The sequence below is a fragment of the Oncorhynchus kisutch genome, linkage group LG22 (assembly GCF_002021735.2).
Source record: "Oncorhynchus kisutch isolate 150728-3 linkage group LG22, Okis_V2, whole genome shotgun sequence".
NCBI lineage: Eukaryota > Metazoa > Chordata > Actinopteri > Salmoniformes > Salmonidae > Oncorhynchus > Oncorhynchus kisutch.
The window spans coordinates 4,135,591-4,151,405 of record NC_034195.2 but is presented as its reverse complement, the minus strand read 5'-3'; the positions used below and the strand labels follow the sequence as shown (position 1 = coordinate 4,151,405).

The window sequence follows — 15,815 nt, the reverse complement described above, 5'->3', positions numbered from 1 at the left end:
GGCAAAATAATTACAATTTAGCAATTAAACACTGGAGTGACATATGTGCAGAAGATGAATGTGCAAGTACAGATACTGGGGTGTAAAGGAGCAAAAAATAATAATAAGAGTATGGGGATGAGGTAGTTGGATGGGCTATTTACAGATGGGCTATGTACAGGTGCAGTGATCTGTGAGCTGCTCTGACAGCTGGTGCTTAAATTTAGTGAGGGAGATATGAGTTTCCAGCTTCAGTGATTTTTGCAATTCGTTCCAGTCATTGACAGCAAAGAACTGGAAGGAAAGGCGGCCAAAGGAGGAATTGGCTTTGGGGGTGACCAGTGAAATATACCTGTTGGAGTGCAGGCTATGGGTGGGTGGTGACCAGTGAGCTGAGATAAGGCGGGACTTCACCTAGCAAAGACTTATAGATGACCTGGAGCCAATGGGTTTGGCGACGAATATGAAGCGAGGGCCAGCCAATGAGAGCATACAGGTCGTAGTGGTGGGTAGTATATGGGGCTTTGGTGACAAAACGGATGGCACTGTGATAGACTGCATCCAATTTTGTGAGTAGAGTGTTGGAGGCTATTTTGTAAATGACATCGCCGAAGTCAAGGATCGGTAGGATAGTCAGTTTTACAAGGGTGTGTTTGGCAGCATGAGTGAAAGATGTTTTGTTGCGAAATAGGACGCAGATTTAATTTTGATTGGAGATGCTTAATGTGAGTCTGGAAGGAGAGTTTACAGTCTAACCAGACACCTATTTGTATATGTCCACATATTCTAAGTCAGAAGCCTCCAGAGTAGTGATGCTGGACGGGCGAGCAGGCGCTGGTAGCGATTTGCTGAAGAGGGTGCATTTAGTTTTACTTGCATTTAAGAGCAGTTGGAGGCCACGGAAGGAAAGTTGTATGGCATTGAAGCTGGTCTGGAGGTTAGTTAACACAGTGTCCAAACAAGGGCCAGAGGTATACAGAATGGTGTCGTCTGCGTAGAGGTGGATCAGAGAATCACCAGCAGCAAGAGCGACATCATTGATGTATACAGAGAAAAGAGTCGGCCCGAGAATTGAACCCTGTGGCACCCCCATAGTGACTGCCAGAGGTCCGGACAACAGGCCTTCAGATTTGACACACTGAACTCTGTAGTTGGTGTACCAGGCGAGGCAGTCATTTGAGAAACCAAGTACATTGAACCTGTCACACATGCATTAATAAAAAAAAATAAGATGTCAGCTGCTAATTTTCAGATTTACACCACATAAATCCAGACATTTTCACTGGACTATCTGTTGCTGCCAAATCATGATTTCCCTGGGGGTTAGCCTTGCAATAACCAAGTGGTGAGACACATAGCCATCTATTTTTAAATGTTTCAGGTACGCTCCGATACGTGTCTGCATCACATACAGTATCTTCTATTGACATTATCTTCTATTGTTTGTCCTCACGTGTCTGTTTTCCAGCATAAAGTACTCTGTAGCCACTTTAGTGGGGACACCAGGTGAGACCACACACACACAATAGCAGTCTCTCTTCTTCACTTCATCCCTCTCCCCCTTCTCCCTAAATCCTCTAGGTTATATCAGCTGTTCTGGTGAACCCCTCCCGCATCAGAACTGGCTGACAGAGGGCACAGCATGATCATAGGTGAGATGTCACTTGGTTGGGTCAACAGGAAGTATTATTAAAGAGATGCTTTACATTGAAATACAGACAGATGTAGTAGTACCAGAGTTAATGATCCAAGGTCAGTTTTGCATTTCACCTCCTGATATAAGATGACTGACCGTGTTAGAATAGAAAACCAAGGCTTAATCATGCTCTCTCTCTATCCATTTGTTACTCGTCTGCAGGTGTGTTTTGATGTGAGAGAGGAAGCCAGTCCGGTCATCGCCACCTCACCCGCTCTTAAGATAACCTTCGGGCCAACTGGGGGCCCAAGGCTGGTTAGGCGACACCGCAATTGTGATGAACTGAGAGAATATTAGGGTGGCACTGTAATTCATGAATCATATGCTGTCTGCCGCTGTTCTTACCTCTTTCTCTTTCTGTCTTCTACACCTCTCTCCCCACCTCGTCTTTCTTCCTCATTTGATCATGCACACCATATGTGCATTGAAGTACAGATTGAACTTGTATTTATAATATATTACAATTACCATAATTATAATGCATATGTATTTATAACACCTGGATAATGAAATTCTTTCATTAAAGCGTTTCACATTCCCCACTGGTTGAAATTAAGTATCTCATTGAAATACTATCCTGTGTCCTCAGATTAATGCAGATGAAGGGAGTTAGATATGCATCGTTTTTTTCTTATTTTCAATGACTGCCTAGGAACAGTGGGTTAACTGCCTGTTCAGAGGAACAGTGGGTTAACTGGTCTAGGAACAGTGGGTTAACTGGTCTAGGAACAGTGGGTTAACTGCCTGTTCAGAGGAACAGTGGGTTAACTGGTCTAGGAACAGTGGGTTAACTGCCTGTTCAGAGGAACAGTGGGTTAACTGGTCTAGGAACAGTGGGTTAACTGGTCTAGGAACAGTGGGTTAACTGCCTGTTCAGAGGAACAGTGGGTTAACTGGTCTAGGAACAGTGGGTTAACTGCCTGTTCAGAGGAACAGTGGGTTAACTGGTCTAGGAACAGTGGGTTAACTGGTCTAGGAACAGTGGGTTAACTGCCTGTTCAGAGGAACAGTGGGTTAACTGGTCTAGGAACAGTGGGTTAACTGGTCTAGGAACAGTGGGTTAACTGCCTGTTCAGAGGAACAGTGGGTTAACTGGTCTAGGAACAGTGGGTTAACTGGTCTAGGAACAGTGGGTTAACTGGTCTAGGAACAGTGGGTTAACTGCCTGTTCAGAGGAACAGTGGGTTAACTGGTCTAGGAACAGTGGGTTAACTGGTCTAGGAACAGTGGGTTAACTGCCTTGTTCAGAGGAACAGTGGGTTAAACTGGTCTAGGAACAGTGGGTTAACTGGTCTAGGAACAGTGGGTTAACTGCCTTGTTCAGAGGAACAGTGGGTTAACTGGTCTAGGAACAGTGGGTTAACTGGTCTAGGAACAGTGGGTTAACTGCCTGTTCAGAGGAACAGTGGGTTAACTGGTCTAGGAACAGTGGGTTAACTGGTCTAGGAACAGTGGGTTAACTGCCTTGTTCAGAGGAACAGTGGGTTAAACTGGTCTAGGAACAGTGGGTTAACTGGTCTAGGAACAGTGGGTTAACTGGTCTAGGAACAGTGGGTTAACTGGTCTAGGAACAGTGGGTTAACTGGTCTAGGAACAGTGGGTTAACTGGTCTAGGAACAGTGGGTTAACTGGTCTAGGAACAGTGGGTTAACTGCCTTGTTCAGAGGAACAGTGGGTTAACTGGTCTAGGAACAGTGGGTTAACTGGTCTAGGAACAGTGGGTTAACTGGTCTAGGAACAGTGGGTTAACTGGTCTAGGAACAGTGGGTTAATTGCCTTGTTCAGAGGAACAGTGGGTTAACTGGTCTAGGAACAGTGGGTTAACTGGTCTAGGAACAGTGGGTTAATTGCCTTGTTCAGAGGAACAGTGGGTTAACTGGTCTAGGAACAGTGGGTTAACTGCCTGTTCAGGGGCAGAATTACCTTTATTTACCTTGTCAGCTCGGAGGTTTGAACTCTTCCGGTTACTAGTCCAACGCTCTAACCACTAGGCTCCCCTGCTGCCCCATATAATTGTCAATACATATATGCAGACACGGCATCATTCAAATAATGGAGTTTGAAATGACTGAAAAATAATGTCTACAAGTTTCGTACCTGAACCGCACCTTTATTTGCCAAGGAAGAGTACATGATCAGTGAACATATTCAATGTACAGGCTACAATGTGGGAATATCATGCGTGGTAATAACTACAGTACATGTGTATATTGGACTTGCATCCTTGGCACAATAAAGTTATTATATTCTACTCTATCCGTGGGCTTCATTAATGTGGTAGGTAGCCTAGTGGTTGGAGCGTTGGACTAGTAACTGGAAGGTTGCAAGATCGAATCCCTGAGCTGATAAGGTAAAAATCTGTCGTTCTGCCCCTGAACCCACTGTTCCTAGGCAGTCATTGAAAATAAGAGTTTGTTCTTAACTGACTTGCCTAGTTAAATAAAGGTACAAATAAAATAATTACAAAAATGTAATTCAGACTTGAAGTTGATACAACTATGATAGCTGGGGATCATAGATAGGTTCTGAACTAATAATCATACCAAACGTTTTAGGGTCCATACACAGATCGGCTACATACTGTAGCTAGCTACACATCCATAGGCATACAGTTATTTTTATCCTCCACTACACAATAAGCAAGTAAATAGATAGCTAGCTATGTTACTTTAGCTGCATTGCAAGGAAAGCTTACACAATTGTACATCCAATTAGCAGTAAATGCTTTAGCTAGCTAGATTCTTTACATCCACTGTTTCACATGACGACAGCCTGGTTTTCTGAGGAGTCCCTAAAACATTAAACAACACAAATGACAAAATACATCTCCTAACACTAGCTAGCTGGCTAGTCAGATAACTTGCTAAATAGCGATTTTCGTAAATTAACTTTATGACAAAAAAATATGCACAAACGTTTGTCTTTACATTAACTAACATATTCCTCTCAATTGTAATTTTTTTGCTTGACTCGTTATGAGGTAATAATAACTTACATTTGGTTCCGCCGTAATGTTTTGTCAGCCATCTTTGTTGATGCCACAAGGCAAGGGTGGCTCGTGTCAAAATGTGTCATTGGAACCACTCTATAGTATTGGTCATATAAAAACCTTGGGACCCAAATGCATAGTGAGTGCTCTACCTCCCCCTTGTGGTGGTCTGGAGCAATGAAGCCGTGACACTGGGTACCTCTAAGTCCCACGGTGCAAGCTCACAACTTTTAAAGGAGGAACCACTGTATTGATGGTGTTAAATCAGGTTTCCTGGATATTACGCAAGGTGCCCTGCAGGGGTCGAGTCTGGGTCCTGTCCTTTTCACTATTTACATTAACAATATCGACTTGTCTGTTAATCAGGATAATAGGGTCTATTTTTCTCCACTTCCTGTCTGACTGACGTGCCCAAAGTAAACTGCCTGTTACACGGGCCCAGAAGCCAGGATATGCTTATGATTGGTACCATTGGATAGGAAACACTTTGAAGTTTGTAGAAATGTTAAAATAATGTATGGGACTATTAAAACAATAGATATGGTAGGAGAAAATCCAAAGGAAAACCAACCGGAAATGTTTTATTTTTGAGAGTCCATGCTCTTGCAATGGAAAGTATAGGGGCATATCCAAATCCAGCTCCCAGATTGCAATTCCTATGGCTTCCACTAGATGTCAACAGTCTTTGTTCAAGGTTTCAGGCTTGTTTCTTCCAAAACGAGGAAGAATTATGAGTTTTAGTACTGGGACTCAGAGTTGGAAATCTGTCTGTGCGCGCACCTACTAATATTGTTTTCCTATTGAACATACTTCTCTATGGAATGAAATATTCAAGTTCAATTACATTATAGGGTACCTAAGGATTTAAAGAAATGTATTTTGACTTGTTTTAACAAAGTTTAGCGTAGCTTTTTGGATTCCTTTCTCTGCATGTTGAACGAGTGGATTACTCAAATCGATGGCGCCAACTAAACAGACTTTTTGGGATATAAAGAAGGATTTTATCCATCAAAACGACACTGCATGTTATAGCTGGGACCCTTTGGATGACAAATCAGAGGAAGATTTTCAAAAAGTAAGTGAATATTTAATTGCTATTTGTGATTTTATGAGCCTGTGCCGGTGGAAAAATATGTTGATGTGGGGCGCCATACTCAAAAAATCGCATGGCTTGCTTTCGTGTAAAACCCATTGTAAATCGGACAATGCAGTTAGATTAACAAGAATTTAAGCTTTTAACCGATATAAGACACTTGTACAGTATGTATAGTACCTAAATGTTAAATATCCATAATTTTTGTGATTATTTATTTGAATTGCGCGCCCTCCAATTTCACCGGATGTTGTCGACAGCGGGACGCCTAGCCCCAAGAAGTTGTAACCTGCACTTGTATGCTGATTATACTGTTGTGTATGCTGTTGACCTGTTGCTCCTTCTGAACTACAGTCTGCCTTCATGGTATTACAGAACAACTCTATAGAAGTGAAATTAGTATTGATTGAAGTTGTAACCTGCACTTGTCTGCTGATTATACTGTTGTGTATGCTGTTGACCCGGCTCCTTCTGAACTACAGTCTGCCTTCATGGTATTACAGAACAACTCTATAGAAGTGAAATTAGTATTGATTGCAAGTAAAACAAAGAATATGTTGTTCTCTAGAGCAAAAACTGTGATGATTTAAGCGTATGCACTTTGGATGGTGTCCATATTGATAGTGTCCCTGCTTACAAATATCTGGGATTCTAGATAGATGAAAATCTGTCTTTTAGTTAATAAGCTGAAAATAGAAATGGGCTTCTTCTATAGAAATAGGTCCTGCCTCTCGCTAAAATAGAAAGCAGATTATTCAGTCGGTGTTCCTATCAGTCCTAGACTATTGCGACATCAACTACATGAATGCAGCTTCCACTTCATGAAAGCAGTTAGATGCTGTACATTGACAACCATCTGTTCTGAGCCACTAAGACTACTCCATGGCTGTTCTAAATAATACTTCCCATAGAAGGTGTGAATAATGGATCACCCAACACTTTCCATGGTAGGGATTGTAATAGAAAATGGAAAATGATAACATACAACAATTGATAAAGAAATGAACTACAATATACTATTCAAGTAGTATGTGACACCTACAGCACCCGATGTCACAGGAAGGTCCAAAAGATCACCAACCACCCGAGCCACTGCCTGTTCACCCCGCTATCATCCAGAAGGCCAGGTCAGTACAGGTGTATCAAAGCGGGGACCGAGAGACTGAAAAACAGCTTCTATCTCAAGGCCATCAGACTGTTAAACAGCCACCACTAACTCAGAGAGGCTGCTGCCCACATTGAGACCCTTTAATAAATGGATCACTAGTCACTTTAAACAATGCCACTTTAAATAATGCCACTTTAAATAATGCCACTTTAAACAATGCCACTTTAAATAATGCCACTTTAAATAATGTTTACATATCTTACATTACTCCTATCACATGTATATACTGTATTTTATACCATATATTGCACCTTGCCTATGCCGCTCGGCCATCGCTAATTCATATACATAAATGTACATATTCGCATTCACCCCTTTAGATTTGTGTGTATTAGGTAGTTGTTCTGTCAGGAGGAATGGGCCAAAATTCACCCAACTTATTGTGGGAAGTTTGTGGAAGGCTACCCAAAACATTTGACCCAAGTTAAACAATTTAAAGGCAATGCTACCAAATACTAATTGAGTTTATGTAAACTTCTGACCCACTGGGAATGTGATGAAAGAAATAAAAGCTGAAATAAATAATTCTCTCAACTCTTATTCTGACATTTCACATTCTTAAAATAAAGTGGTGATACTAACCGACCTAAGACAGGGAATTTTTACTTGGATTAAATGTCAGGAATTGTGAAAAATGGACCTTAAATGTATTTGGCTAAGGTGTATGTACACTTCCGACTTCAACTGTATGCTCGTCGTCCCCTTATGCCATAGTTTGTACATCCCAATTGTCAGTCAAAATCAGATTTGTTTAAGCAAGTCAGCCATATCAGCAATGTTGCCAGACCAGGTTCCACTGATTGCCAGGTGTAGCAGTGGTAAGGACTCACTCCATGGTGCTGAAAAGAAAGCTCTGTTGTTGGGACAGCTTTGTGTAGGCCCTAACAGTTTGTGGTCACCGTTATAGTGCAATTAATGTATTGTTTCTTGAATTCTGTTGTGTAGTGGCTTTGCTGCCATGCATCAACCAAAAGAAATGAATTTGCCCCACCAAGATGTACATGCTAGAATCACCACTGATTATGTAGAACAAACATGCTTCTCTGATTTTAAGGAATCATGTCAGTTCTATTCATGGCATTTCTATCTGCAACGTTCCAAACGTTTTTGTACTGGACACGTCCAGGTGAACCCACTGAGCTAAAGTCTATACAAACCCCGCTCTGCCCATCGCTTGTCTGTCTGGGAAGCCTGTGGTAGGCGGGGTCGACCTAGTTCCGTGGCGAGGGTCTTCTCGTCTAAAGTGGATTTCCTGACATTATTGAATCACAGTCGGACTAATTGTTAAGGTCTCTTTCAATGGATTAATTGAACACTTGTCTTGTGCCATTTACAATGCGGGAGCACGCAGACCCTTGCCTAAACCTAATTCAATCTGTCTATTCAGACTGTGTAGTTTAGTTAAAATATTGTATGAGCAAATGTTCAATCATCCACTGATTTTGATTAATAAAGTATTCATCATGATTATTGTAGGCTATATGAATTCGCTTCTACAGTTAATTGCGTCTGCAAATTAAGTAGTTCATGTAGGATTGCATGCTTGCTCACCAGGCGATGATGTAATAGCAACGCTCAGGCAATGACGTTCAGTTTATTCTAAAATGTGGTGGGCTGGCATAGGCTACGTAACTGCAGAGCATCTTGTGTGTATGCATCAGATCGACCGGTTTTTGTACATTAGTCGACGGCTCATGCTAAAGCAGAAGGTAGCCTTGAAATTGTGTCTCGCGCTGCTTCCTCTGTACACAGTTTCAGGAATGTGGCCACTGGCCAGATCCTGGTAAAAGAAGAGTCAGACTCCCAAATCACAGAGTTGCTAAACCCAGAGGCGCAACAGACTTGCGTGAACGCTTGCGAAGCAGACCGGGCTGGGGTTTGCGGTTAGAGAAGTCAATAAGAAAAGTGAAACATTCTTCCCTAGTTGTTCATTTTCTCGAAATCGAAAAGCCACAACCTAGAGTCGAGCCAATGTCTTAAGTATGTTAACATGTTATTACTCCAACCTCGTGAAAGTAACAAACTGACACGTTTTCATTTTCGTCAAAAACAACGTTATATCGAAGAAGTGCCATTCATTTGACGGCCTGCACATGCGCAATTCGCGCGACCTTTTCTGCGCATGTGCTTAATTAGCCAACGTCGCTATGACATCCCCTACAAGCGTGATCGGGAATTTCTATTGGAGAAGCAGTTTCTGCCTATCTTTATAGTGTACTGTCTTTGCCCAGACGGTCACGGCATCCATCAATCGTTTCAGTCAGTTTAACCAAGTTCCCTTTGTTTGCGGACGTGATGGACTCTAGCTGCGTTTAAAACCAGAACAGATGTGACTAATTGTTTGTTTCTTTCCGAGTGTTTTTATTTTTTTAGTTGGTTGGATGCTCAGTCAAGACAAGATGAACAAGAGAGAGGATGCATAGTCCCTGAGATTTTTTTGTGGTCCACTTGTAAAATAATCAACCTGTTATCTGTCTATGTTGGCTTTTTGTTGCACTCGAGGACTGGAGTCCACAACCGTCGCTCTTTGAAAGTAATGATCTCACGATACAAACCGGTAAGTTTTTTGCATGTGTGGGTGCTACTGTTTGGTTGTTGGTCGAAACAGTTATCTCGTGCGCACAATTGGAGAAATAAAAACTCCAGTGAAAAGGTATGTGTTTTTTATATTTCGTTCAACATGACTCACCATCGATTTTTTTTTTGTCTTTCAAAAAAGTTTATTATTCAGTTGTTTCCCACTGGGCATATATGTCAGCAGTTCAATGTCCAGTTATGATTTGGTTGAGTAGTGAACTAACGTGAAATCAACAAACAATGTCACCATGTCATTGGATTTAAATGGAAAGTTACGGAAAAAATACGTAATTCCCTTACGGTGATGACTTTTTCCCCCCAAATCCAATCAGTTTTCCACATTACTTCAGCGTCATCACATATATTATTTTTGGTTGAAATGACGTACAAATAACGTCGATTCATTGCGTTTTTGCCCAGTGGATTATTTAGTCAGAAAGTAATCGAAAAACGTGACCATCCTTCTAAAACTATGGGCCTATTGATGTCTCGGTAAGTAAATTTAAGCCAGAGCCAGGCATCCCTTTACATTCAGCACCTGGTAGTCCTCTGGCAAAATCAAATGCAAAAAATGACCCGAGGTCATTGTCTCAACTTCATCTTATTCTCTTCATCCTCCCCACATCACGTTACCTTAGAGTCCTGTGCCAGGTCCTATAATCCAAGTGGTACAATAGCCTACACAGTTTATCACCAGGGCACAGCTATAGGGTATAAAAGTATTCCTTGCTTATCCGTAGGAAGCAGGGGTGCTGCAGCACCCCCTTTAAAAAAATCACAAAAGTAGTGTAGTAGTGCACTGGGCCTTTACGAGTCCTGTATTAGTAGCCATCTGTAGCTCGGGTAACAAAAAAAATACATCTGGGCTGTCATGCCAAATAATGTTCCCCTGTGTCCTTGTGTTCCCCCGTGTCCTTGTGGGCAAAAAGTGTGATATTTTATGGTACAGTTATGTCATTCATTTATTTTCACAGATTGCCATGTGAGTGTACAAAAATAAACAATCAGACTAAAATACTGAATTATGGTGTGTGGTTGCTGTGTGGGTGGGAGGTTCTGCCTGTCACTTGTTCTCAACAGGCAGCCAGTCTTGGAAGGGGGACTTGAAGAGAGAGACTGCAAAGTCCAGGCACTGCTGCTCTCTTCTGAGTGTTTGCAGTGCTAGTGTTTTAGTTAGTCTGTGTATCTCACATTATGTGCCCAGTATGATAGAAAACCTTCTTAGCAGATAATGACAATAACAATAACAGTATATGAAATAAGGAAAAGTTTGGAGGGTGGTTGGTAATGTAGGACATCAGGTGGATCCACGTCTGGGTGTTGGGCAGAACCCCTAGGTCCTGGAGAACAAGAGCAGAGTTAAAGGAAATAGGAGACAGGGACGTAAACAAGCAAACACACAGGATACACTTTATTGTGAGAAAATGTGATGGATTAGTACAGTGTTATAAATGGGAGATATGTACTTTTGGAAGGTATAGCCTACCTCAAGCTGGACCTCCCCCGACTAAGAGCGCAGCGAATCAGACTGATCCGAACTCACTGGTTCTGGTGGATGGGATACCTCCTGGGGGCTTGGACAGTCGATGGTCCTAAAGTCATTTAGTTAGAGAGGTAAATTGAAGAGGTACATTTTTATAAGCTCAGCCTAACTGCCATTTTTATAAGCTCTGCCTAACTGCCATTTTTATAAGCTCAGCCTAACTGCCATTTTTATAAGCTCAGCCTAACTGCCATTTTTATAAGCTCAGCCTAACTGCCATTTTTATAAGCTCTGCCTAACTGCCATTTTTATAAGCTCAGCCTAACTGCCATTTTTATAAGCTCAGCCTAACTGCCATTTTTATAAGCTCAGCCTAACTGCCATTTTTATAAGCTCTGCCTAACTGCCATTTTTATAAGCTCTGCCTAACTGCCATTTTTATAAGCTCTGCCTAACTGCCATTTTTATAAGCTCTGCCTAACTGCCATTTTTATAAGCTCTGCCTAACTGCCATTTTTATAAGCTCTGCCTAACTGCCATTTTTTGCTTCCTCAAATGCCAACCAAAGCGTAACATACTTTGTCCGTTTCACCGAAGTGAAGTGTGTCAGTGCTTCCAGTGGTCGACTGTCCAACTGCTCCATCTGGAGAAGATTGTTAGCTTCCATCGAGGTAACCCTACGAAGACAAATATCAGAGTTAGGGAAACTAAAACTAGCTTCAGGTTATTTTGTGTGCAAATGCAAAGTTATGAGATAAAAAATAAAAAAATTCACCTTAACAGATGGTGACCCCAGCTAGAAGCAAAAGAGCTGCGTGGTTTCCCAGGTTTCGTCTTCCTTTCATCCTTCTTCCAAAACAAGTTATTCGGCCGGATACCGTTGCACTTGGTCCCCTTCTTGATTCTGCTCCAGTAGCTGTCCTTCTGTTTCTCCTTGTCGATGTTCAGTCTCATCTTGATTAAATAACAGGAAGAAATACAATTTATATTTCATTACAAATACATTTCTTACATATCCCTTGGAGGGCCAGAAAATATATGAACAGAGGACAATCCATTTTTACCTGGTCAAAGCCGTGCCTGAAGGTGGTCCTCGAAGGTGGTCCTTGAAGGTGGTCCTCGAAGGCATTCTGATCTGGTTCGACAACTTCCACCACATCAGGTGGGGTTTCAGTGGTCTGAAAGTACGTTATAGGGTCTGGATGAGGGTCTGGTTGGTCCATTCACCAAACCTTGAGGAGGGGGTTGGAAAAACGATATCTATTGACAATGTAGGATATTGAAATATGTCCGATTTTATGTACCATGGTGAAAAACAAATAGTAAAACAACAAATTAAACAAACCATTGGTGACAGAATATAACTTAACATCCGTACCTTGTCCCAGTGTTCATGACATCAGTCACTCAAAGATGACCTCGGGAGAACCGTGGGTGTCATCATCGCCTTGGGAGGTGGCCTCGCCAGTCTCGTCCTTGATGGGTATCATACAAAACGAAAAAAAATCTATTTTTGTTCCAAGCATCCATTTGAATGGGTTACAGAAGGGAATGTAGAGTTAAGCACGTACTCTTCATTTACTGACCTTAATGGGTATTGTCTCCACCCGCTTGGCAAAGTGATCGGTCGCCGTCAGACACCGATGACGTCCACCCCTGACATCTCTCTAACACTTTAGATGATGACTTCATTCTTACCCGTATCTGTGTCACACAGTATGCAGATTTTCACATTTTGTAAGGATACTGACACACACAATTCTACAATATGGAACTCTGCTGTGGTCAAATAAAGCAACCATTACAAAACAACTTATCAGGACAAAATTTGAATTGGGACCCTTTTTTTATTTGACCTTTTATTTAACTAGGCAAGTCAGTTACGAACAAATTCTTATTTTCAATGACGGCCTTGGAACAGTGGGTTAACTGCCTGTTCAGGGGCAGAACAACAGATTTGTACCTTGTCAGCTTGGGGGGTGAACTTGCAACCTTCCGGTTACTAGTCCAACGCTCTAACCACTAGGCTACCCTGCCGCCCCAGTGTGACACTTACCGATCATGTGGTGAAACAACTTTGATGGGCTTCAACTCCGGGCGCCACAGTCTTCAACCTCTCAAACTTCTGGCAGGCTAGGCCGGGAACTGATCTTTAAGCAAAAAGTGACAAATTGAAAAATTGTGTGCTCTCTGATATGACATTCATTGAAATCATAATAATTTCAGATATAATAGAATATGATTAATAAACAAAATGTTATTTCACTTGCCCAGCTGTCCATCTCCTTCACAATTCCCCGTCAGAAGAAGCGTAGGTTGATTTTGGCAATCATGCTCTTCACTCCGAAATGGCCAGCATGCATCTCGGTCAGCACGGCCTCCTCCTTAGTAAAAATCACCCTCCTGTGTGGCTGGCCATCCTTCCCCCGTAGGTACATATGATTGATAAGATAAGAGTTGCTGAAATACTCTAGTCTAAGTACATTTGCACTGCTGTCTTTCTCAGTTTCTTTCTCTCCATCTCTCTGTCTGTCTTCCACTCTCTTCCCACCTCTCTCTCCCTCTCTCACTTTCATCCTTTCTTTCTCAGTGTCTGTTAAGGGAAGACACCAAGTTAAGGGCATTTGTAATTACCATAATTGCTTACACCTAACCCTTTGATTGATCAGGTTTAGCTTATAGCTAGATACCGCAATTTGACAGACATAACTATATCAGTTGAGGCTGCTGAGGGGAAGATGGTTCATAATAATGTCTGGAATGGAGTTAATGAAATGGTATCAACTAAATGGAAACTACGTGTTTGATACCATTCCATTTACTCCATTCCAGAAATTATTATGAGCCATCATCCCCTCAGCAGCATCCACTAAACTATATGTATAGCTAGCAACCAGCTGACCAACTAGCTAGATGGAAAATGGTTGTTGAAAAATGGTTGTACATAGCTAAATCTGTCCAGTTATCTAATATAATTGTGAATATCTCTGTTGCTCCTCTTGTCGAAATCAGTGGTGCCTTTATAGTACTGCGTCTGGTTGGAAAGATAAAAGGACATCTGAGGGATGTCATTGAAGAGCTTTTATTTTTGAGGGATTTTTGTCAAATGTATTTTTTATTTCAACAATAATACACATCAAAAGCAGCTACAGCTGACTGGCTGACTGTGGTAAATAAAGTACAGTAGCTAGCTGGCTGACTGTGGTAAATAAAGTACAGTAGCTGGCTGGCTGACTGTGGTAAATAAAGTACAGTAGCTGGCTGGCTGTGGTAAATAAAGTACAGTAGCTGACTGGCTGTGGTAAATAAAGTACTGTAGCTGGCTGGCTGTGGTAAATAAAGTACAGTAGCTGACTGGCTGTGGTAAATAAAGTACAGTAGCTGACTGGCTATGGTAAATAAAGTACAGTAGCTGAATGGCTGTGGTAAATAAAGTACTGTAGCTGACTGGCTGTGGTAAATAAAGTACAGTAGCTGACTGGCTGTGGTAAATAAAGTACTGTAGCTGACTGGCTGTGGTAAATAAAGTACAGTAGCTGGCTGGCTGGCTGTGGTAAATAAAGTACAGTAGCTAGCTGGCTGGCTGTGGTAAATAAAGTACTGTAGCTGACTGGCTGTGGTAAATAAAGTACAGTAGCTGACTGGCTGTGGTAAATAAAGTACAGTAGCTGGCTGGCTGTGGTAAATAAAGTACAGTAGCTGACTGGCTGTGGTAAATAAAGTACAGTAGCTGACTGGCTGTGGTAAATAAAGTACAGTAGCTGACTGGCTGTGGTAAATAAAGTACAGTAGCTAGCTGACTGGCTGTGGTAAATAAAGTACAGTAGCTGACTGGCTGTGGTAAATAAAGTACAGTAGCTGGCTGGCTGTGGTAAATAAAGTACAGTAGCTGGCTGGCTGTGGTAAATAAAGTACAGTAGCTGGCTGGCTGTGGTAAATAAAGTACAGTAGCTGACTGGCTGTGGTAAATAAAGTACAGTAGCTGGCTGGCTGTGGTAAATAAAGTACAGTAGCTGACTGGCTGTGGTAAATAAAGTACAGTAGCTAGCTGACTGGCTGTGGTAAATAAAGTACAGTAGCTGGCTGGCTGTGGTAAATAAAGTACAGTAGCTGGCTGGCTGTGGTAAATAAAGTACAGTAGCTGACTGGCTGTGGTAAATAAAGTACAGTAGCTGACTGGCTGTGGTAAATAAAGTACAGTAGCTGGCAGGCTGGCTGTGGTAAATAAAGTACTGTAGCTAGCTGGCTGTGGTAAATAAAGTACAGTAGCTGGCTGGCTGTGGTAAATAAAGTACAGTAGCTGACTGGCTGTGGTAAATAAAGTACTGTAGCTGACTGGCTGTGGTAAATAAAGTACAGTAGCTGACTGGCTGTGGTAAATAAAGTACTGTAGCTGACTGGCTGTGGTAAATAAAGTACAGTAGCTGGCTGGCTGGCTGTGGTAAATAAAGTACAGTAGCTAGCTGGCTGGCTGTGGTAAATAAAGTACTGTAGCTGACTGGCTGTGGTAAATAAAGTACAGTAGCTGACTGGCTGTGGTAAATAAAGTACAGTAGCTGGCTGGCTGTGGTAAATAAAGTACAGTAGCTGACTGGCTGTGGTAAATAAAGTACAGTAGCTGACTGGCTGTGGTAAATAAAGTACAGTAGCTGACTGGCTGTGGTAAATAAAGTACAGTAGCTAGCTGACTGGCTGTGGTAAATAAAGTACAGTAGCTGACTGGCTGTGGTAAATAAAGTACAGTAGCTGGCAGGCTGGCTGTGGTAAATAAAGTACTGTAGCTAGCTGGCTGTGGTAAATAAAGTACAGTAGCTGGCTGGCTGTGGTAAA

The 15,815-nt window shown here is 41.9% G+C and overlaps 1 protein-coding gene across 6 annotated transcripts in view; it reads left to right on the top strand.

Moving 5' to 3' along the window:
* Positions 1-9,148: 9,148 nt before the first annotated feature.
* The window catches only part of LOC109867182 (ATP-binding cassette sub-family C member 8-like), a 148,089-nt gene continuing 141,422 nt past the window's right edge, over positions 9,149-15,815 (top strand). For all 6 annotated transcript variants that reach the window (XM_031801713.1, XM_020456174.2, XM_031801715.1 and 3 more), the window contains exon 1: positions 9,149-9,482. In XM_031801713.1, the coding sequence (XP_031657573.1) occupies positions 9,462-9,482 (21 nt within the window). In that variant the 5' untranslated portion in view covers positions 9,149-9,461. The remainder of the gene's footprint in view (positions 9,483-15,815) is intronic.